This window comes from Monodon monoceros, unplaced genomic scaffold (assembly GCF_005190385.1).
Source record: "Monodon monoceros isolate NGI ecotype Baffin Bay Population unplaced genomic scaffold, NGI_Narwhal_1 Super_Scaffold_16, whole genome shotgun sequence".
Taxonomy (NCBI): Eukaryota; Metazoa; Chordata; class Mammalia; order Artiodactyla; family Monodontidae; genus Monodon; species Monodon monoceros.
Window position 1 is genome coordinate 62,317,710 of NW_021703772.1, and position 21,964 is coordinate 62,339,673.

The 21,964-nt window shown below is 37.1% G+C and overlaps 2 protein-coding genes across 5 annotated transcripts; one reads left to right on the forward strand and one right to left on the reverse strand.

Moving 5' to 3' along the window:
* Nucleotides 1-1,914: 1,914 nt before the first annotated feature.
* Nucleotides 1,915-12,156, forward strand: METTL5 (methyltransferase like 5). 3 transcript variants are annotated; one of them, XM_029225961.1, is made up of 7 exons: nucleotides 1,915-2,140; nucleotides 4,458-4,572; nucleotides 4,974-5,155; nucleotides 5,950-6,032; nucleotides 9,958-10,009; nucleotides 11,581-11,630; nucleotides 12,056-12,139. In XM_029225961.1, exons 2-7 carry the CDS (start codon nucleotides 4,463-4,465, stop codon nucleotides 12,092-12,094), a joined length of 516 nt encoding a protein of 171 aa, XP_029081794.1. In that variant the 5' UTR covers nucleotides 1,915-2,140; nucleotides 4,458-4,462; the 3' UTR covers nucleotides 12,095-12,139. The 3 variants fall into 3 exon arrangements, with proteins under 3 accessions (XP_029081794.1, XP_029081795.1, XP_029081793.1); XM_029225962.1 differs by having other exon boundaries at nucleotides 2,063-2,145; XM_029225960.1 differs by having other exon boundaries at nucleotides 2,089-2,312; nucleotides 12,056-12,156.
* Nucleotides 11,852-21,559, reverse strand: SSB (small RNA binding exonuclease protection factor La). 2 transcript variants are annotated; one of them, XM_029225958.1, is made up of 12 exons: nucleotides 21,455-21,559; nucleotides 19,665-19,739; nucleotides 16,609-16,712; nucleotides 16,344-16,518; nucleotides 15,581-15,688; nucleotides 15,386-15,486; nucleotides 14,239-14,310; nucleotides 13,869-13,911; nucleotides 13,299-13,439; nucleotides 12,824-13,010; nucleotides 12,569-12,700; nucleotides 11,852-12,248 (listed from the first exon to the last, which is right to left on the reverse strand). In XM_029225958.1, the coding sequence occupies exons 2-12, from the start codon at nucleotides 19,728-19,730 to the stop codon at nucleotides 12,157-12,159; spliced, it is 1,221 nt and encodes a 406-aa protein (XP_029081791.1). In that variant the 5' UTR covers nucleotides 19,731-19,739; nucleotides 21,455-21,559; the 3' UTR covers nucleotides 11,852-12,156. The 2 variants fall into 2 exon arrangements, with proteins under 2 accessions (XP_029081791.1, XP_029081792.1); XM_029225959.1 differs by lacking the exons at nucleotides 16,609-16,712; nucleotides 21,455-21,559 and having other exon boundaries at nucleotides 19,665-19,682.
* Nucleotides 21,560-21,964: the final 405 nt, after the last annotated feature.

Here is a 21,964-nt window from a genome sequence, read left to right on the forward strand (position 1 = left end):
GGGAAGGTAAAATGTTATAGCCACTCTGGAAAACAGTTTGACAGTTTCTTGAAAAACTAAACATGCAATTACCATAGGGCAGTTGCACGGAGCAATTGCACTCCTAGGCATTTATCCCAGAGAAATGAAAACTTATGTTCACACAAAAATTTTACAGAAGTTTCCATAGCAACTTTATCTGTAATAGACAAAAAGCTGAGGCAACCCAGATATTCTTCAATATCTATCTTCTACCAGTTAAACAAACTGGTACATCCATACCATAGCAGTAAAAAGGAACAAACTATTGATACACACAACTTGGATCTCCAGAAAATTATGTTGAGTAAAAAAAAAGCCAGTCCCAAAAGTTTATATACTGTATACTTCCATTTATATCAAATTCTTGAAATGACAAGATCCTAAAAATGGAAAATAGATTAGTAGTTGCTAGGAGTTAAACAGGGAGTGGGGGAGCTGGAGTGAAGTGGGTGTGGCTACAAAAGTGCAACATGAATGATCTTCAAGGTGATGGAAATGTTGTCTTGACTGTATTTGTCAATATACTGGTTGTGATACTGTACTACAGTTCTGCAAAATGTTATTGTTAGGGGAAACGGGGTAAAAGATACACAGTATCTCTGTGCTGTTTTTTACGATTATGTATGAATCTACAATTACCTCAAAAAAAAAAAAAAAAAAGCCTTTGCCTCAGATGGGTCAACTGTCCTTCCATATACTCGGCTAGTCTGGATCATCCATTTAGCTCAAACTGCTCACTCTAGCTCCTTCCTCTCAACAGATACCACCACCACCAAACATTTACTGGGCATTTGTTATGTGACAAAGAACTTTATGTACTAACTTCATGCGCTAAGAACTTTACATGTACTAACTCATTTAATCCTCATAACAAATAACTTTGAATTCTGTTTTTCATGGGACGTAGCAGCCTCAGACACCACTCTACTTCATCCTCATCCATCCACTCCTTTTTTTCCCCTTCCTTTGATAATGAAAAGAAGGGTCCATTCCCCAAATTAAGGGCAATCCTTTCACTTAAGCACTGGATCATTCCTTCTCAGGACCTAACTCCATCCAATATCCTCTTTCTTGCGTTTTGAACCCCTGCCTTTCAACTACCTCTATTCTGTCTGAATTTAGGTATGTTCACAAATCCTTCTATCAGTTAAAAGATAAATAAACAACTTCCCCCAACCTTACTAAGCATCAGCCATTCTGACTCCTCTTAGCCACTTTTCTTAAGAATTGTTCCCATTTACTCTTTCTAATTCCTTAACTTCCATTTAGTTAACTTCCATTTAGTTCTCCAACCGCGACAACTCAGCTTCTGCTCCTACTCTATGAAAGCTTCTAACTTCTTTCCAGCATTTGACACCACTTCCCATTCCTTAATCTAAACTCTCTCTTGCTTGGGCTTCTCGGACATCACCACGCTGTAAGAGCTGAGGTAAGTGACACAGTTGACCTAAAAAGAGGGAAACAAAGTAGGGCATGCGAATGGCAAAGAAAGCAAAGGTGAGTGGAGGTTGCTACTCTTTGAGAGGGAGCTTAGGAGACAGGAGGCAGAAAGGACCACAGTGGGCATTAAAACAAATCGTGACTTTCACCCTCACCTTCACCCTCTTTCTCCCCACTTCCTTCAAGGACCTGACGGTACTCAAGGAAACACTAGACGGTAGTGGCCACGCGACAGGTGGCAGGGGCCGGCCCCTGCGGGGCGAGAAAGGCGGGCTTTCCTGCGGGTGCCGACCGCACCGCTGTGGAGGCGAAGGAAGCGCTCGGCTGCCACTGGAACCCGTGCGCGGGCCCGCGGTTGCAGCTCGGCGTGGGGCCGCTAGATGGCGGACGCTTGTGCGCGTGCGTGACGGCGCTTCCGGTCCCGGGCGAGGCGAGAGCAGCCTGTGGAAGGGCGGAAACGCGGCATGAGGATCCCTCGGCGACTCCAGTCCAGTATCGGCGCGGGGTACCCTGGAGGCGGACCGAAGGCTGGTCGAGGACTCTGCCCACCGCTGGCCCGGGGAGGAGAGCGAGAACCGCCTGAGTCGGGTGTACCTTTCGCGCCCTGCGTTCCCAGCCTGGCCCTCAGCCCGCGGCCCTGAAAAAGGGGCGGGGGATCGGAGTTGGCGGGGAGATCCAGGTGAAGTAGGTTTCTCTGCGGATCCAGCGCCGTTAAACCCTGCGAACGCACACTTTTTAAAACATGAAGAAATTAAGGCTTAAGGAACTAGAGAGTCGCCTGCAACAAGTGGATGGATTCGAAAAGCCCAAGCTCCTTCTAGAACAGTATCCAACCAGGCCGCACATTGCAGGTAGGGCGGCAGCTGACCATGCCCTTGTCTCGCAGGTTAGTCCTGTCTGCCCACTCCATTGTGAAAATAGAACAGTTATTTGGATACAGAGAAAGTCTAGAGGAATTCTGCTCTAAGATTTCATGTTGCGTTAGAGAGGACTTCCTTGACATTGCACCTGAAAACATCCCAAGCACGAGACTCTATCGTTTTACTGTTTGTTTTTCTGCATACCCCTCAACACTGTCAGACACTTTTTAATGTGTTTGTTAATCTTATTACACTATTAACTCCTTGAGGACAAAAATGTGCTGGTCTTGTTCACACAATTCCCAGAGCCTAGAAGAGTTCCTGGTACCACTCAGGAGCTCAGTAAATACTTGCTAAATAAGGATCCATTTCCCGGTGTAACGAATTGCCAGTACGAGGATTCCTACGCGTTATACTCTGCCCTGGAAATGAATTACTAGAGCTGGTAGTGGAAGGACTGAGTTTTAACAAATCCATAATAGGTGCTATATTAAAGATGAGGATGCATTTCAATTTTAACAAATGATCAGAGAATCAACAGTGTTGCTTGATGTGAGAGATTGATACTGGAAGTAAAATAACACAGGAAAAACCATTTACATTTAATAAACATATTACCAAAGTCATTGAGGGAGTCTTAGGAAAATTAATTTTGTTGGGAACATCTGCAAGGAGGAGTCCTCCTAACTTCAACATAGTTCTGTTTCTAAGCTGCCAAAGAAAGTCAAGGAAAAAGTATACCTGCGCTTACATATTGTCATAATTCCAACCAAAATTCCAACCAAAAATTGCACAAAATTGTGTCTGAGGTAAGACCAGTTATCTCAATTTAGATAATGATTTCTTTAATGTCTTCTGGCTGCAGGGTTTCTTAGTGGAATCCTTTTTTTTTTTTTTCCCCAAATAACAATCAGTTGTTTCAAAGCCAGTGTGTAATATACACATGGTTGTGCTAATTCTTTGAGATACTAGCTTCAAAGTCACTAACACCTGCAGCAATAATCAGAACAGCACAGTCAGCCTGACACATCCCTGTAATTGTGTTTTTGATAAAACCTCTGGATCCTGGGGCATCAGTGATGGCCAGCAGCCCTTGGTGGGTTCAGATATCCACAGGGAGGTATCAGTGAAGTTACTCATGCTTAACCTTCAGTATAGCCCCAACCTTCGTGTATTTGAAAGATCCCTTTCTCATCTCAGCAGCTTCTGTTCTGCTCCTCAATAGTTCTCTTATCAGGTCTCATTAGTAGATACATGTGTCTGTAGATCATGAATATATATGTGTGAATATATGCGTCTAAAGGCTATATTGTGGATAGGTCTTTTCCTTTCCCATTCTAGCTTGAACTTACAGTACCTGTGTTATGGTGACAAACTTGCTGCAAAAAAAGTTCTGTTTTAATGTTAATGCTTGTTCAGTATTAGTGGTTCCCAGACTTACAGATTTCAAAGATCAGTAACATTTCACAACAATTTTGGAAACTGACATAGGGTTCCCAGGTCTATATTTTGACAAGGAAAGATTTTCTCTTTTTTTTTGCGGTACACGGGCCTCTCACTGCTGTGGCCTCTCCCGTTGCGGAGCGCTCCAGACGTGCAGGCCCAGCGGCCATGGCTCACGGGCCCAGCCGCTCCGCGGCATGTGGGATCTTCCCGGACCGGGGCACGAACCTGCGTCCGCTGCATCGGCAGGCAGACTCTCAACCACTGCGCCACCAGGGAAGTCCAAGGAAAGAAATTTTTTAAACCTATTTACTCTTACCATCCTTTCATAAAAGTGAAATTTCAACATCAAAGAAAAATTGATATATGTATATGTGTATGGCAATGTTTTGAACAGGTTGAGAAAAAATAAAACATTTTGACCTTATTTTTCTCATTTTACCTCAAAGTTTTGTCATTCTTGGCATTGTCAGCAGAGACTAGTTTGGTGGAACCACTGGTATGTGTTATTATCCTTACTACATACCAAGTTATTATACCTTACTATTTTTTTAATAATCTGGAACACGATTTAGGGGAGGTCTAAATAATGAAAGATAAGAAATTGTTTTACAAAGAGTCATTTGCACAAATTGGATTTTGTTCATCAACTTGCCTACTTATTCCTTAATATGTTTTTTTTTGATCATTCAGCATGTATGCTCTATACAATTCATAACACGTATGATGACATTGAAAATAAAGTGGTCGCAGATCTAGGATGTGGCTGTGGAGTGCTTAGCATCGGAACTGCAATGCTGGGAGCAGGGTATGTGATCCAGTACATACTATTTGGGTATGGGATGGTTTTAATAAGAAGAGTAAATAAAATCAACTGACTTATATTTATGGGACTCTATAGTGTGAGATGAGAGGAGCAAGAATCTAATACTGAGTACATTTAGAATGGGCAGAACATCAAAACAAACTAAAAAAAACAACAACAACAAAAAACAGTAACAGCAGAAGTCATATGCCCCTCTTTTATATGAACCTGAGTTTCCAACCCTTGACAGTTTGGGAAATCATGCTGTTAAAAGACAACACTCACTGTCACTTGGTCAGTTGGGTTAAAAAGGTACATGGTTTTGGTTTTGTTGTTGTTTTGACTGGGGAGCTTTAAGTAGTAGTCACTTTAAGTAGTAGTCACTTTGTGTTTTATATTTATAGGTTGTGTGTTGGATTTGACATAGATGAAGATGCATTGGAAATATTTAATAGGAATGTAGAAGAGTTTGAGTTAACAAATGTTGACATGGTTCAGTGTGACGTGTGCTCATTATCTAACAGAATGTCCAAGTCATTTGATACAGTAATTATGAATCCTCCCTTTGGGACCAAAAATAATAAAGGTTAGTAAGAAGAATCATGTGTACTGGTGTCTTTGTGGAAAAGCAAGTTTTAAAAACCATTTTCTCATTGATTGTTTGGGTTAAGTGATTTTATCACTGTTTATTAAATAAACCAATCTCTTACCTGTATAGTTATTACAGTTTGAATTTCAGTTTGTTTAATGCATGGCTAGGGAATTGAATTTTTCAATCTTTGTTTTCATAAGTTTGTGCTAAGTGAACAAATTTATCCACTTATTACTTATTCTTATCTGCTTTCTAGAATGATTTACCTAACCCTTATGAATGAGTATGAATCCCATAAAGGCTTTTATATTTTTAGAACCTCTTTTTAATGTCTCAACATTTGAAGGTTTCAACATGTGTCCATCAGTAACAGTGATTCACTGTGGCTATTTATTTTATGTATTTTGGGGGCAAGGAGGGTAAGAAGTCAGTAAGAAGAGGAAAAGACATGCATAGTTTTAAAAGTCCTCCCTCCACCTGCCCCCACCATTCTGATTACTACTTTACTTGTTTGCTTCTGCCCTCTTTGAAAGTTGTTAATTTGGAATATAATATTAAAATTTTTACTTTAGCCTTATTTAAATGGGACAGTATAATTCTGGTTTTATTCCATCAACCTTAAAAGATATTTAGATATCTTGGTTATTTGTACTCTGTCTTGTTACAGAATTTGAAATGGCTATTTTGGAGTTTGGAAAAAAATGTTTCTAAATACCTAGTATTCCTTTAATCTTCTATTTTGATAACAGGTATATAATGTAAATAGGGGCTTTTTCTACTCTTAACAGGGACAGATATGGCCTTTCTGAAGACTGCTTTGGAAATGGCAAGAACAGCAGTATATTCTTTACACAAATCCTCAACTAGAGAAGTAAGTTCAAATCATCACAATATTCTGTGTCATTTATTTTTAAATTCATGACAGTATTTTAAGGATTTACTGTGAATACTAAATACCAGGGTATCTAATTCTCCTGAACTTTTAAAACATCTGGCACTTAGAAAATAAATTTTCCCTTTAACTAGCTAGCATTTGTGATTAGCTTTATTTTGTCAAAGGTTTGTTCAGGCAGGAGCTGTTAACAGGAGAGTGATTATATAATTCAGGAATAGAGGAGTAGGTGTAACGGTGGTTCCAGTATGTCCTTGTTTGCTTGTGTAAGCCCTGGTTGGTGCATCCCAGTGTCCTGGTGTGGCCTGGTGTGCATAAGGGAGGCAAGGGTGGCCTGGTTTTTCAGAACACTGAGCCTGGGAGGCTAAACTGATCTGAGTTCAGAACCCACTTCTTCCATTGTTCTTCACTATCAGCACATAACACATAAGGCTGTGTAGGATGTATTCCAGAAAATTGGGGGTGGGGTGGTACCTTTTTTTAGTGTCAGTTTAACATAGTGATCAAGAACACAGACTATAGAGCCAGCCTACCTAGATTCAAATCTGAACTCTGCTGCTTCCCAGCTGTCTTCTCTTGGTCAAGGTACTTGAGTTCATTTTCGTCACCTACCCTGTACTCACCTGTACTCACCTATACTCTTACATCATGAGGAACTACGAGCACCTTATACTTTGCAGGGTTGGTGTGAGGATTAAATGAGTTAATATTTATAAAGCACTTAAATAGTGTCTGGCAATTGTCATGTTAGCTGTTATTTTAAATCAGACACGTATTAAGAGATTTTAAAGTAGTTTTGTAGGAAAAATATTTTATTTGTATAAATGCAGTGTACTTGAATTCAGTTGGAAACAAATTATGAATATATGGTAATCTAATAACCTTTAAAAATATATAAAATTACATAGCTAAAAATATATACAGGCATACCTTGTTTTGCCATTTGCTTTATTGCATTGTGTAGATAATGCATTTTTTACAAATTGAAGGTTTGTGGCAACCCTGCATCAAGCAAGTCTGTCAGCACCATCTTTCCAATAGCATTTGCTCACTTTGTGTCTCTGTGTCATGTTTTGGTAATTCTTGCAGTATTCCCAACTTTTTTATTATATTTGTTATGGTGATCTGTAATCTTTGATATTACTATTATAATTGTTTTGGCATTATTTAGCAATAAAGTATTGCACACTTAATAGACTACAGTATAGTGTAAACAGAACCTTTATATGCACTGGGAAACAAAAAATTCAGGTGACTCACTCTTGTGATATTCACTTTATTGTGGTGGTCTGGAACCAAACCTGTAATATCTCTGAGGTATGCCTGTATACTGTTAAACAATTAGTAGTGGTACCTGCAGGTAAGGAGCAGAGCACAACATGACTTTACTGGTAAATAAATCCCCATTCAGTAAGTGAAAACAAACACCAGGAATTATTGGTATCTAAAAAGCCTGTGTTGAGGAAGTCCCCAAGATCATCTTCAGGTTTGATGATTCACAAGGAAGTCTCATAGGACTGAGCATATCATCATACTCTTGACTGGGATTTATTATAGCTAAAGGATACAGAGCAAACTTAGCAAAGGGAAAGGTGCATTGGTCACAGTCCAGGAGAAACCAGGTGCAAGCTTCTAGAGTTCTCTCCCAGTGAAGTCATACAGGATGCACTTAATTCTTCCAGCAAAGAAGTTTTGTGACAAGGCATGTGAAATGTTGTCACCCAGGGAAGGTCATTGGAATCTTGGTGCCAAGGGTGTTTATTGGGTACTCATCACATAGGCACCCCCTGCCTGGCACATACCCAAATTCCAGACTCCCAGTAACAAAACAGGTACTCACCATAAACATTTTAAGCACAGTGAGCCACTATTATTAAGGGATGGGGAGTGGAAACTCTCCCAAAATCTAAGTTCCCATACTCTAGCCAAAGGCCAAACTTAACATGTAGACCTTTCTAAGGATAAGCAGTCAGGCCTGCTATGAACTCTTCTGCAGTTTGGCATAACATAAATTTTATATTACTGATATACAGTTCATGCAAACCAAGTAAAATATGCCAATAAAAAGTGCAGTTAAGCAGCAAAGTCTAATTAATTGAATGAATTCCTGTAGTCAAGGAACTCCCATCTTCACTGTTTGGTATTGCCATGTTCCACCACCAGGAGGCAGCAGTATCAGCATTGTCCTGGATCCGCTTAATAGAACTTTAAGCAAATATTTAGTTAAGTCCATTTTTATTTTGGCAGTGTAGAAGTATTTCCATTAGCACAGCAACTAAATAATTTGAGAAATTAATCTGGTGTGTATTGTGCATACTGTGAAGGAGGTATGATAATGAATGAACTTCTAATACTAAGACAGTCCTTAGTTTATGCTGTAGATATATCTGCTCTAAGCTTTGTGATAATTTTGCTTGTTTTAAGTATTCTATATAACTAGTAACATTGTTATTGAAGCTTACCTCAGACCCCTTAACTGTAGACCGTTGTCTTTTAAAAGTGCTTGGCCCTCTATTCGTAATAGAGGTGCATTTGATAGAATTTTTTGATAGAAATACTTAGGTAAAATATAAGCGTATCTTGGCAGATATGTTAATAATCTGGATGACTCTTACGGCTGTTGCCATATCTTCTTTCATTAGGCATTGTGAGAATTTAGTTCTTGGCTTATAGTTAAAGCAAAGTAGGTAGGCCAGGCACTGTTCTTTCAGTGTTTATCCCAAGCTTACCCCATTTATTCTTTGACATCTCTGCCAGAACCAACCACATTCCATTGTATAATCTAACATCTAAAACCTCTTTCACTAATCTTAGGGCTCAGATAGCAAAGAAATGTCATCATACTTTATTTCTCAAAAATTTACCAAGATCCTAGTATTCCATTAAATTACAATATTATTTGTATTAAAGTCTGTATCCTTATACAGAAATTTTAGATCTCAAAGTAGGGGGAAAAATATGCCCAGAACTGGGATTATTTATTAAATTCAAGAACAGACTACAAGCACAAACATATTGTCAGTATTGTTTATAATGGAAATATTTGAACCTCAAACATACGGATAATTGAGTATTTTATCAATCAGTTTGAGTACTGTGAACACTACCAACATGAACAAAATGCTTATACCAAATATTGCTATCTCTACTATGGTAGTTCTAGAAAATTATGCATAAAATTTACTTAGGGGATTATGGGCAACTTTTTTTTCCATTTTTATTAATGTTGGAGTGTTGTGTATATATTTTAATTCATAAAGCAATTTTTATAACAAATTAGTAATCAAAAATTTTATGAAGTAGTTTAAAATTCTTAGACCTATAAATAGCTAACATTTAGTACTTGCTCTGTATGCCACCACAGTACAAAGCACTTTTCACATTCTGCAACAATCTGATGAGATATCATTATCATCCTCATTTAACGGATGAGGGAACTGAGGCACACAAAAAATGCGTAATTTGCTCAGGGTTACATAGCTAATAGAGCTTCAGTTCAAATGCAGGCTGTCTGGTTCCAGAAACCATGTCCTTAACCTCTGTACCATACTGCCACTGAATTGCTCATGGACATAGATCTCTGCTGAATGGTTTCTAGGATACCTGTATATATTGATGAAATAACGCTGCAGAAACCATGAGTACATTATTTACTTTGATGCACTTCTGAAATAATAGCTTTATTACTTGAATTTAATTATGTAATTTGGCTCAGATCATTAAATGGCTTGGTTTTGTATTTTCAAAATATTCATCCAGTTGAAAAAATTTTAATGAAAATTCTAATTTAAATTAAATTAAATTCTAATGAAATTTTAAAAGCTTGAAAATCAAGTATTAGTAAAAAGCAATTTTTAAAAAACTTTAAAGATCAGCTCACATTAACGTGTTATTTTATGTTCAGCATATTCAAAAGAAAGCTGCAGAATGGAAAATCAAGATAGATATTATTGCAGGTAAGACAATTATGTTTCTCATAAACAAATCTCAACCCTAATTATTTAAGAAGGCCAACAGGCATTAGCCTAACCAGAATTTTTACATGTGCTGAGAAAAGATATTGTAGAACATGTATTTTAGTGTGGCAAAATGTGTGTGGTTGGTAGTGGGTTGGAAACGGAGTAAAGGCAGGGTATCAATGTTTGCCCAAGACTGTCCCAATTTATGCATTTTACTGAAAATTTTTAATGGCACCCAAGTATTTGTTCTTTCCAGGCTCAGACAGAACCTTATAATCATCACAGTGACTTAAGAGCTTGGGCTTAGAGTTTGTCAGGCCTTAGTTTGAAATTCATTCCTGGAAAATACCACCAGATTATGCCTGGATTACCATTCTATTTCAACTTTCTAATTGTCCCTGGAGTCAAATAACATGAAGCTTTTAATTTTTTTAGTGGGGGATAGAATATCATCAGCCACATGATGTAAATCATGTTTGGTACATTTTTATTAGTAAACTGGATAATATTCACAAACATCAGAATGGGAAAAGCATGTAACTAGAAGCTAACTATAATCCAAGTAATTCTGAAAAGCCTGAAATAAGAGTACAATAAGGGGGAAATTATTTTACACAATAATAAACTGACTGGATTAGTACTAATAGTGTTAACCACATAACTAGATCTATTGCCTTCATAATAATTAGTAATGTAATGTGTAAAAGTCTGTCTTCCTAGTATATTCAGTATTGTCACTCCTTACCTAGTTTAAGGTATTATAATATGCAACATGCAGACCTTAGAACAGTTCCAGTAGTAGCACACCAGGCCAGAGCCTTGCTACTCCAAGTGTGGTCCTCAAATGTGGACCATCAGCATTGACATCCCTTGGGAGCTTGTCAGACTTGAAGAATTTCAGGCTGCACCCAGACCTACTGAATTATAATCTGCATTTGAACAGGATTTGATTTGATTTGAAGGTGATTTGATTGCACATTAAAAGTTGAAAGCTGTGATTTAGAGAGTTAGAATTTGTTGCAAAATATGAAGCATAGGTAGGTAGACTTACTGCCATCCCTCTAAAGTTGATCAGTGCTAAGTTTTGAGAACCTACATTATCCTTTAGAAGAAAAGAATATGAAAAGTGGTTTTTCATTTGAGAGCTCAATAGGAAAATAATTAGCTACTTACTACCATTACTAAAATCCAAACCGGAAATTTTTAAAATAAGCATGGTTGTTGTGCAATTGGTAGCTATAGATTATTTAGGAAATTAAAAATAGGAAGATACTATCATATTTTCATGGGATACACTTTGACCACTTGTTAACCTTCTATACTCTTCCCCATAATCTCAAATTTTGATATAAATGACCAAAACAAATGCCAGGCTGTTTGCCATGGCTTATTGTGGGGATATATCAAATCAATCAGTCCTAGATAAATTAAGTGACAGCTCTGAAATGTCTGGCTTATCAGCATTTAGTACTTCCTTAATTTTTTTCTTTTTTTCTTTTTTTTTTAAGTCAAGGGCGGTTAATGTTTGGAAGTATAATTTTTACCCTTAGGTGGCTTTTGTTTTGTAGAGCTACGATATGACCTGCCGGCATCATACAAGTTTCATAAAAGAAAATCAGTAAGTCTCTTGATTCTAGTTTATCTACATTCAGTACTGAAAAACTTCACAGTAAGTAATTATTTCTAATGTTATCAAGTTGTTTGAGTGAATACAGAAAGCCAGCCTAGAAGATAAATACTTAACTCTGGGATGGGCCTATAACCACAACAACCAATATGCTGGTTTAAGATAAATTCTCAAATACTTTGGGCACAAAAATAAAAAATAAACTAATTTTATTTTTATGCAGTATACATTTTATTACTTTGTACTAATACATTCTCATATTACAAAGGCAATTTAGTGGAAGGATGTTTCTTTTGATATTTGAATAATCTGAAAGAACACAAACAGAATTATACATAAAAAAATACTCATTTTGATAACAATAACAACCACAAAAAAGACAAGTTAAACAACAAAAAAATTTTCCTTTCTTACAGGTGGACATTGAAGTGGACCTAATTCGGTTTTCTTTTTAAAAGCCTCCAGAGACAAAAGCAGCTTAAAATCTAATTAAAATGAATAAAAAATGTTTACTAAATTACTGGTCTCCGGCACCATTTTCTGTTTTCTGTTGTTTTGATGCAGGTTCTTCTTCTTTGTCTGTTTCTTCTCTTGCTCTTTTCACTGGTCCTACACAATGACAATTAATTTTCATTAAGTTCACTGTAAGCATTACTCTATTTTAATACTAAGCATAACTATAAAAAATAATTGTTTAAACAGATTAGCAACAACTTTCCTACACCAATGAGAAAACGCTTTTCCTTTAGTACGGACCTGGCTCTCTAAACTTAGCTTCCCAACATCTTTGTTTTCCACATGTAAAATAGCATAACCAGGGTCAATCACAATCTGAGAACATCACTTACACAGAAGTTGTAAAACCACATTGCTGTTCTCTCACACAAATAATTTCTCATCAAAGTACCAAAGGACTTTAAAAAACTTACTAGATGCACCATTTTCATCATGTTCATCATCACTGTCAAATTTAGTTTTCTTGCCCTGAAACTGTACTTTTCCTTTAGCAGACCCAATCTGGGCAGCTTTATTTCCCTTTCCTTTTCCTTTAAATCTGCGACCTGTAGAGACAAAATTGAGAAATCTGTAATGTTTTAAACCTCTCGTCAATGTCTTTTACCACCAATTAAAATTTTTACCCAAGCAAATGAGTTAAATAGTCAAAGAAAATCAGAATTAATGACCTTTTGACTTCCATTTGTTTAGGGATTCTTGTTGATCTTCTATTATTTTTTTCAATGCTTCTTTTTCCACATCTCCTTCTAGTACTTCCCAGGTGACCTCTTTGTTCCTTAATTGTAGGTTACCATTATTTGCATCTTTTGCTTTATCCAGTGCTTCCTTAGCTTTTTCTTTAAACAGAATTATTCCCTACACCAAAGACGGAAAACAAAGGCCAGGGAATTTTACTGAACATCAGGAAGTTATTAAAAAACTTGAAGTCACTAATTCCAACAGTTATTTATAGCACAATTCAGAAAATATCAGACATCACATCCAGTTACAGCAATAATAAAACAAAGTAAATAACCAAGTGGAAACTATTTTCATAAACATACTAACAAAAAATTGCTTTCTTCTACTAATGTCATCTTCTAAAAGATAAGTTTCTATGAATTTTTAAACTGAGTGGTTAAGAGCATATGAATATTTCCAAACCTCTTTGGCTCCTCTGACAAAGTCTATCCATTTTATTTCACCATGATTTGAGAAAAGGATATGCAAATCTTCTCTACACGTCTGATCATCTAAGTCCCCCGAGAATTTCAGCAAGCAGCCAATCTTTTCTTCTAGAGATTTCTATAAAAATATATAAGGTGATAAGTTTCTTAAAAGCAACCACAAACCAGAAATGGCATATACCTCCCTCTCCCTCTCTCTACACATACATATATATATATACACACACACACACACACACACACAAGGAATAAGCTAGAAACTAAAATGCTATTTTGAAGTAGTGTAAGTTTAAATAGTTTAAGTAGTTGGTGCATTTTCCTTTATCATCCTTTGTTCTACAATGGCCTCTGATTTTAACTTCTCCAGCAAATAATAGTTATTATATAAATCTTACTGCGCTGAATAAGTAATAATTTTAGGCAATATTTGGCTAATACTTCAGTGCTATGACAACTGTAGACTTGCTTACATATGTTCTTTAAAAAGTCCCCAGGTTTTTTATTCTCCTAAATTTGAATTACAGATTTCTTAGTAATATATACGTACCATTTCAGCATTTTCTGCTAACTTTTGTTTTTCTTCTTGCTCTCTACAAGTAAAAATATCATTAGAACGTTTCCATTTACTTCATGTATGAGAAAATTAAACCCTGATAAAGTTAACCTTAAGCATGATGACTAAACTACTTAATAACCAAAGCCAGTCCTTAGGCTTTCTGACTGTCTGATGCCGGAGTGCAACACAATGTGGCCCCAAGATTATCAAGGCAGCTTAAGACCTCAATGTTTCATTAGCAAAAGAAAGGCCTACTGTACTCATTTCAGAGCTCATCATCAGCCTCACCTCCCAGAACCAGTAACTTTACCTGTCAAAGCTTTAAGGAACTAAAATGTTATGATTAGCTCAACATACTTACTGTTTAGCTCGTAATTTAGCTTCGATTTTATTTTGCTTTCTTTCTTCATTTTTTTTTGCAAAGTAATCTTCCCTGAAGGACACAAAATATAAAGGCTAATAAGTTCATGAGAACAAAGAGGACTGCAAATTATATTGAATGATTTAAGACATCGCACAAGAATGAATGTTACATTCTCTATCAACAAAATTACCTATAAGTTCAAAATACATTATTTTTTAAAATAACAGCTTTACTAAGAAAGAATTCACATGCCATAAAATTCATTCTTTTAAAGCATATAATTCAATGACTTTTAGTATATTAAGAATTGTACATCATCACTACTAATGAATTTCAGAACATTTTCATCACCACAAAAAAGAAACCCTATATTCGCTAAGAATCTCATGCTGATTTTCATTTTTCATGTATAGAAAAAAGAAAGTATACCAAAAGTTATGCAACTAATTTGCTTCATAGTTTTTTAGTGTTAATTTCACAAAAGCAAAAATTCTGAAATCCCTGAGACCCAAGAATAAGAGCAGTTATGAAAATCACAAGTTAAAAAAATCTTTGAGAGTTTAACACTGACAGCATGGTTTATCACTATGCATCTCTAAGTCCATCAGATTTAGTATACAGCATTTAGAAGACTGTGCAATGCAAAAGTAGGGGATTATGGCCCCACAACCATATCATGAAAATGTCCTGGTTTGTCCTAATTTTTAGACACACACACAGGTGCGCACACACACAAACCAAGAATGTGATTCAAATCTCTTATTAAATAATCCTTTGTACTGTATAAAAATACAGGCATATATAGATTACGAGAATAGATAAAAAAATTGTACAGTGATTTATTCTCTAACCACACCAAAAGCTCAGATTTTATCATCAAGCTTAACTATAAGTTTCACATGCAAAATAAGTACTAAAACTTAACCTCCCTTATTACGTGCTTGAAAAGGTCCTAATACTTCCTTACAGTCTCAAAGGACTAGTAGTTCCAGTGAGCAAACTTCAAGCATTTCTCAAAGGATGCCTAAGGATACTAAAAATACTGGTCTTACTGTAGGGAATGTTATGCTATACTCCTTACCCCAGTGTGTCAATTCCAGACAACTAAGTGGCCAAAAAAAAAAACATCAGCAAGTTGACTTACTTGAAAAGTATTAGCAGGTCTGTGTCTTTGTACTTCTGGCCAGTGGTCTCAACAAACTTCTTAGCAGATTCAATGGTATCAAATACAGCAAATATTGATCCCTATTAGAAGTGGAAGAAAAGTTGGGGTTTTTTTTAAAGTTACATCCCAAGTATCTTTCTACTAGAAAATGTCTGTTACATCATACAACCATACCTTAAATGCTTTGTGCAATGTTCTTCTCATCTGAATATTTAGTACCTGACCTTTATCTTCCAACCATTCTTTTATGTCATCAAGGGTTGCATCAATTGGGAAGCCTTTCTGTGAAGAGTAGGAAGAAATGTACAAATGACAACTCAAGTAAACGATTTGTCAGAAATTCTGATTTATTTTGTCTTGAAATGAAGCGAGGATATATATATCTCTCTTTCTCTGTCTCTTAAATGTTTAATAGCTCTGGTTAAGAGCCATTGTTGACCAGTGCAATAGAAGTGACTCGTTTATCTGGGATTCACTTCAAAATAATCCAGATAGGCCAAAGATAAAACAAGATTAATCACGTTAGTAACTGTTGAAGTTGGATAATGGTACATTATATATTCAATCTACTTCTGTATGTCTGAATTTTTGCAGAATAAAAAAATCTACTTAAAAATTAATGTGCTAAAGAAAACAGCTAACAAGTTTAGCTGTTGATAAGTAAGAACAGTTGATGTGCACTGGGTACTTACAATATGTATGTCAAAAGATTTTGTCCAATGTTATACGGGTTTTTTCATTTAATTCTCACAACAGTTCTATAAGGTAAAAAATATTATCCCCATTTATGAAGATAAAGCTTACAGAGGCTAAGAATATTGCCCAAGGATATACAGTAAGTGGTGAAGCTATGATTCCTGAGCCCTTATTCTTATCCACCCTATGTGCTTTCTAAATAAATTTAAGATATAATTAAATGCATTAAAGGCCCACTTACAATATAAACAGATCTGTTTTTTACATCATTTTTATACTCATCAGTCACTTCAGGGAGGGGTTTGCTTGGAGATCTTCTAATTTTAGTTTTATCTTCACTTATTTCCATAAGTTCCGCCTTTGATTTGCTCAATGCTTCTACTATTACATTAAAGTCTGTTGTTAGACGGTTTAACCTGCAAAAAAAAATATATAAAAGCATTGTAAAACTTAGTAGTAGCACTTGCTGTTAGCAGAAAATCTTATAATTTAAAAAAGGTTTTTACCTATTAAATTTTATCATTATCTCCAAAGGTACCCAGCCTTCATCCAGTTTGATCTGTTCCTTTAAAAATTTGTCGCGTGGCAAATTGAAGTCACCAAAATAATACTGCAAGATAATTACAGTATATTGCAGAGCACTGTATAATATTGAGTATAAAAAATTACCATTACATCACCAAGTCCTAGTCTTAAAAATACATGTCAAAACTTAACTGGTGGGACTTCCCTGGTGGTCAGTGGGTAAGACTCCACGCTCCCCATGCAGGGGGGCCAGGTTCAATCCCTGGTCGGGGAACTAGATCCCACAGGTATGCCACAACTAAGAAGTCCCCATGCCACAACTAAGACCCGGCACAGCCAAAATAAATAAATATTTAAAAAAAAAAAAACCTGGCAATAAACATTTTCTCTTAAATACACTGTAATATTTATAATACATATTAACAGAAAGATAAAACTAAAAATAATTATTGAAACAATATATTTAGCAGATGTGACAATAGATTAGAAAGCCTTAAAACAAAAACATATTTAAGGATTTGGTATATGAAAAGCCTCTTATTTCAAGTCAGTGTGAAAAGAACAGATTGTTAAATTTAAGAAACTAGAATAATCTGATTAGTCACTCTAATTTTTAAAAAAATAGAAAAATTTAAAAGTTAAAAAATTAGGTAAGCTGGGACAAAGTGAGAGTGGCATGGACATATATACACTACCAAATGTAAAATAGCTAGCTAGTGGGAAGCAGCTGCATAGCACAGGGAGATCAGCTCGGTGCTTTGTGACCACCTAGAGGGGTGGGATAGGGAGGGTGGGAGGGAGACGCAAGAGTGAGGGGATATAGGGATATATGTATATGTATAGCTGATTCACTTTGTTATACAGCAGAAACTAACACACCATTGTAAAGCAATTATACTCCAATAAAGATGTTAAAAAAAAATTGGGTGAGTATTTACCTAATTTAAGCACAGAGGCACTCTTCCTTAGTATAAAAACAAAGAAAAAAGTATACATGAAAAAACCCAGGTGTGACTACTTGGAATGCCAAAAGTAGCATAAAAAGTAAAAGACAAACACAAAAGCTTATTAATACTTCTTATAAATCAACAAAGAAGAAAAAAACCCTCTGAAAACCCTAATAGAAAAATGAGTAAAGGACACTTTTGTTTTGGCCACACCACACTGCATGCAGGATCTTAGTTCCCCAACCAGGGATGGAACCCGTGCCCCCTGCATTGGAAGCATGGAGTCTTAACCACTTGTTTGCCAGGGAAGTCCCAGTAAAGGACATTTTTTTTTAATTACTAAAAATAAAAATGTACTATAAACATTAAAAAGTTCAAGCTCACTATTAAACAATAAATGCAATTTAAAGCAATGAAAAGCATTTAGCCAAAACTCTAAAGACAAGAATACCCAGTACTGGCCTGAACACAGAGAAATGGTCATGCAGGTAGAGATGTTAACTGGCAGTAAGTATCAAAAATCAAAAGTTCTGGGGGCTTCCTTCCAGTGGTTGAGAGTCCGCCTGCCGATGCAGGGGACACGGGTTCGTGCCCCGGTCTGGGAAGATCCCACATGCCGTGGAGCGGCTGGGCCTGTGAGCCACGGCCGCTGAGCCTGCGCATCCGGAGCCTGTGCTCCGCAACGGGAGAGGCCACAACAGTGAGATGCCCGCATACCGCAAAAAAAAAAAAAAATCAAAAGTTATAAAAAAACATGTATAACCCTTGAGGCAGTACATCTCCCTCTAGGAATTTTATCTTAGAGAAATCAATAAACATGTTTAGTAACATTTATATATAAAGATATTCATCGTAGAATTACTACAGCTAAAAAACTGGATATGTCCTACATATCAAATAGGGGACGGTGTAAATTACTGATGATACAAAACTACTCCCCCATAATGCATCCTATGTTTGGTGGGGGAAAAAGGGAAAAAATTATGTTACTGTGAGCACTGACCAATTTGTGAAAAGGTATTTATCAGGCTTTTAACCTTGATTACCTCAAGAGGGTGAGATTTGAGAGGTGGCAGGTTGTGGGACATTATTAACTTTTTCTATATACAGTTTTCTTCACAATTATAAAGAAATTAATTTTTAAAAAAAGCTGTAACACAGGAAATTTAAAATAACAGAGAAGTGCAACTTTGAAAAAGTTCTGAGAGTTGCAAAAAAAACACCAAACAATATGATCTGAAGTTCCTCATTAAGAATATAAAACATAAATTAAGAGATAATTTCCCATGTAGCCATTACTGATACTGTAAAGCACCAACTTAAATACAATACCTAAATTCAAAAAAAATGTTAAGAGAAAACAGATACTCTTAAAAGTTACAATGGCTGAGACTTCCCTGGTAGTCCAGTGGTTAAGACTTCGTCTTTCAATGTAGGGGCTGCAGGTTCCAGCTAAGATCCCACATGCCTCACGGCCAAAAAACCAAAACATAAAACAGAATATTGTAACAAATTCAATAAAGACTTTAAAAATGGTCACATCAAAAAACAAAAACAAAAAAAAAACACCACCAAAAACAGAAAAACCCAAAAAACAAACAAACAAAAAAACAACTTTAAAAAGTTACAATGGCTGAGAACACCTAATTGGGCAGGAAAAACTACTAGGACCTGCAAGAATAAAGTGCTATTTAACAGGGAAGGTATTTTACAAAGGATTTTAAAAATTATTTTACTATGTGCTAGGCACTATTCCAAATGTTTTACATTTTGTGAACTAATGTAACCCTCACAACCACCTTATGAGGAGGGTACACTATTATCCTCGCTTTACAGACTAGGAGAAAAAAGTTAACTAACACTATAGTGTTACCTTTTGAAATGTCTTTGTTCTTGAGTTTCAGAAACAGGCTCCACCAATATAAAACTATATACTACTGTATGTTTATCTAACTCCAAGAATCAAAGACAAACCAAAAGTTCAATAGATCAATATACTGAAATTAAATGGTCTATCTGTATTTTTTTTGAGGCCCTAAATTTCCTCTCAAAGAGCCTGGTTTTGCAGTGTAATACCACAGGAATCATACCTCTATTTGATGACAGATTTTGGCCTCCAGAGCAGCCATTTTTTCATTATCACCATTTTCTGCCATTCTGGCTATCTGTAAAATTTCCCAAATTGGCATAAAAAAGTTATTTACTTTTTACGTAAAACTCAAGACCATTAAAAGAATGTTCTAAAATTATCAATATCCCACTGTTTTCCTAAAAATCAGTAATTTTTAATTTCATGGGTTCAATTTCTCTACTCAATTCTCAAATTTCAACAAAAGAAAACTTTGAAATTAGTGATGAAAATCTATGGATAATCCACACCCCTTCCAGTAAATCACTGTTCCATCTTCTATAACAAAGTGAGTGGTTATCTTCATTTAGCTGATCTAGAAAGAAAGCTTTGAGGGAAAAAACTCCATTCAACCACTTACCAATCATTACCAGGTTTAAGTAGATCATCATCTGTCAGTATATTACTGTGGATCTCAGTCTTGTTTGGTGTGGGACGAATTTCGTTTAAAATTAGTCATAGCTGACTTACCAAAAACTTATCAACAAGATTATGTATCAAAACTTTAAGGTAAAAAAAATTCAAACACTACATACAGTCAGGGTTAGATTAAATAAATGCTAATGATAAGGAACATAGGAAAATGATCATTTGAGAACCTGAGGACACTAATACATTAAACTGGGCGTATGCCTACTAATTTACTAATACATTGGTTAACCTTACAGCCAGTTTCCTGTTTCACATCCCTGACAATAGCATTGTAGGAAAAAATAAAGCTGTGAAGTTGGTTTGCTAGGGATAACAAAGTCTCCTGACTTCAAACTACTTGCTTCTAGTGCTCCGTTAAAACCATCCAAACACCGTGTACAACAGTATATTTAAAAGAATTCATCAAGGATATCTGCCATTAATTAACTCTAGCGATGAACTATGACTGGTACACTTCTTGGAAGCATGGCTTTACAATTTGTAATTGCTATGCAATACAACCTGGATGCACCCTGGAAGCTCTCCTATGGTGCAACATCTCACTACAAAATTTGGCCAATCTTACGCTTTGGTTGTCGATCATAATTCCTAAGTTATTACTGTGATCTAGGGCCCCCTATAAAACAAAGGGTGAGATAAAAGACCTATTTAGTCTTTGTAAGACTTCTTTGGCCTACCCAATTTTGGAACTTCATGAGATACTTTCTCAGAATGTACGTACAACTAGAAGTGAAATATTACCCTCACTTTCCAATTTCGCTCAGAAGCCTTGATGTGAGTGAATGAGGACCATTAAAACCCAAGAGAGTGACGCCAGGGGAACACCTGCGGCCCCGATTCCCCGGCCTCCAATCTGTCCCACACGATCCAAGGAACACTTCGGCGTTTAACCCACGTCGACCTCTCCAGAAACATACACAGTCTGACAGAAACATCCGCTTTCGGCGACACTGGAAAGCGGTGGAGGTACGAAACCTTAAAGACGCAGTGGGGATGCGGGCAGCCTGGGTCCAAAGAACCCGCCACAGCCCGTCCCAAAGCAACCCCTCGGTCGCCTGTGCCCCAACCACGTGCGGGGGAACCCTAGCTCCTGTGAGGAACGCAGAGGCCGGCTCCCCACCTCGCGGCTGCCCGCGCCCCTCACTCCCCAGCCCAGCGCGCCGCCTCCGGCTGCGGCCCACGAGGCGCTCGCCCCGAACGCGAGGAAGGCGAGGAGCGCACGCAACCAGCGTGAGGCAGCAAGGAAAGGGAACGCGCCGTCGCGCACCACGCAAAGCAGACCCTTTTGTACCTTCTTTTTAGCCACCTGGAGTTGCTCACCTTTAAGTTCCCGGTCCCACAAAGACGCGCCACAGGGTCACTAACAGCGACACCGACGACTCCTATCCCTAGCGCCGCCAGCTTGCCCAACGCGCCTAAAGAAGATGGGGGTTGTCCCGGCAGCCCTTGCGGCCAGGGTGGGCGGGGCTTCGGGCGGGCCCGAGCCGGCTCCGCGCTCTGAGCATGCGCTGCGGCCGCGGGCTCCCAAGGCCGGAGAAGCCCCGCCCTCAGTTCGAGGAGTTTGGGTTAAAACGGCCAGCGGGACCTTGGAGGATATTACGTTAAATATTTATTGTTAAGTATTTCTGGACAGAACTTGTATTTCCAGCCCTTCCTTAGGCTGTCCATTCACATGAAGTGGTTGACTTTTTTTTCAGATTATACTTCTAAAAAAATTGTTTTAATTATCCGTAATAGTTCCCCCTCAAAAAAATGACAAGTAAAATTTTTAAAAAGTGAAAAATTCATGGAATCTTAGAGTTGAGAAAACAATACAGTAGATCGTTTAAG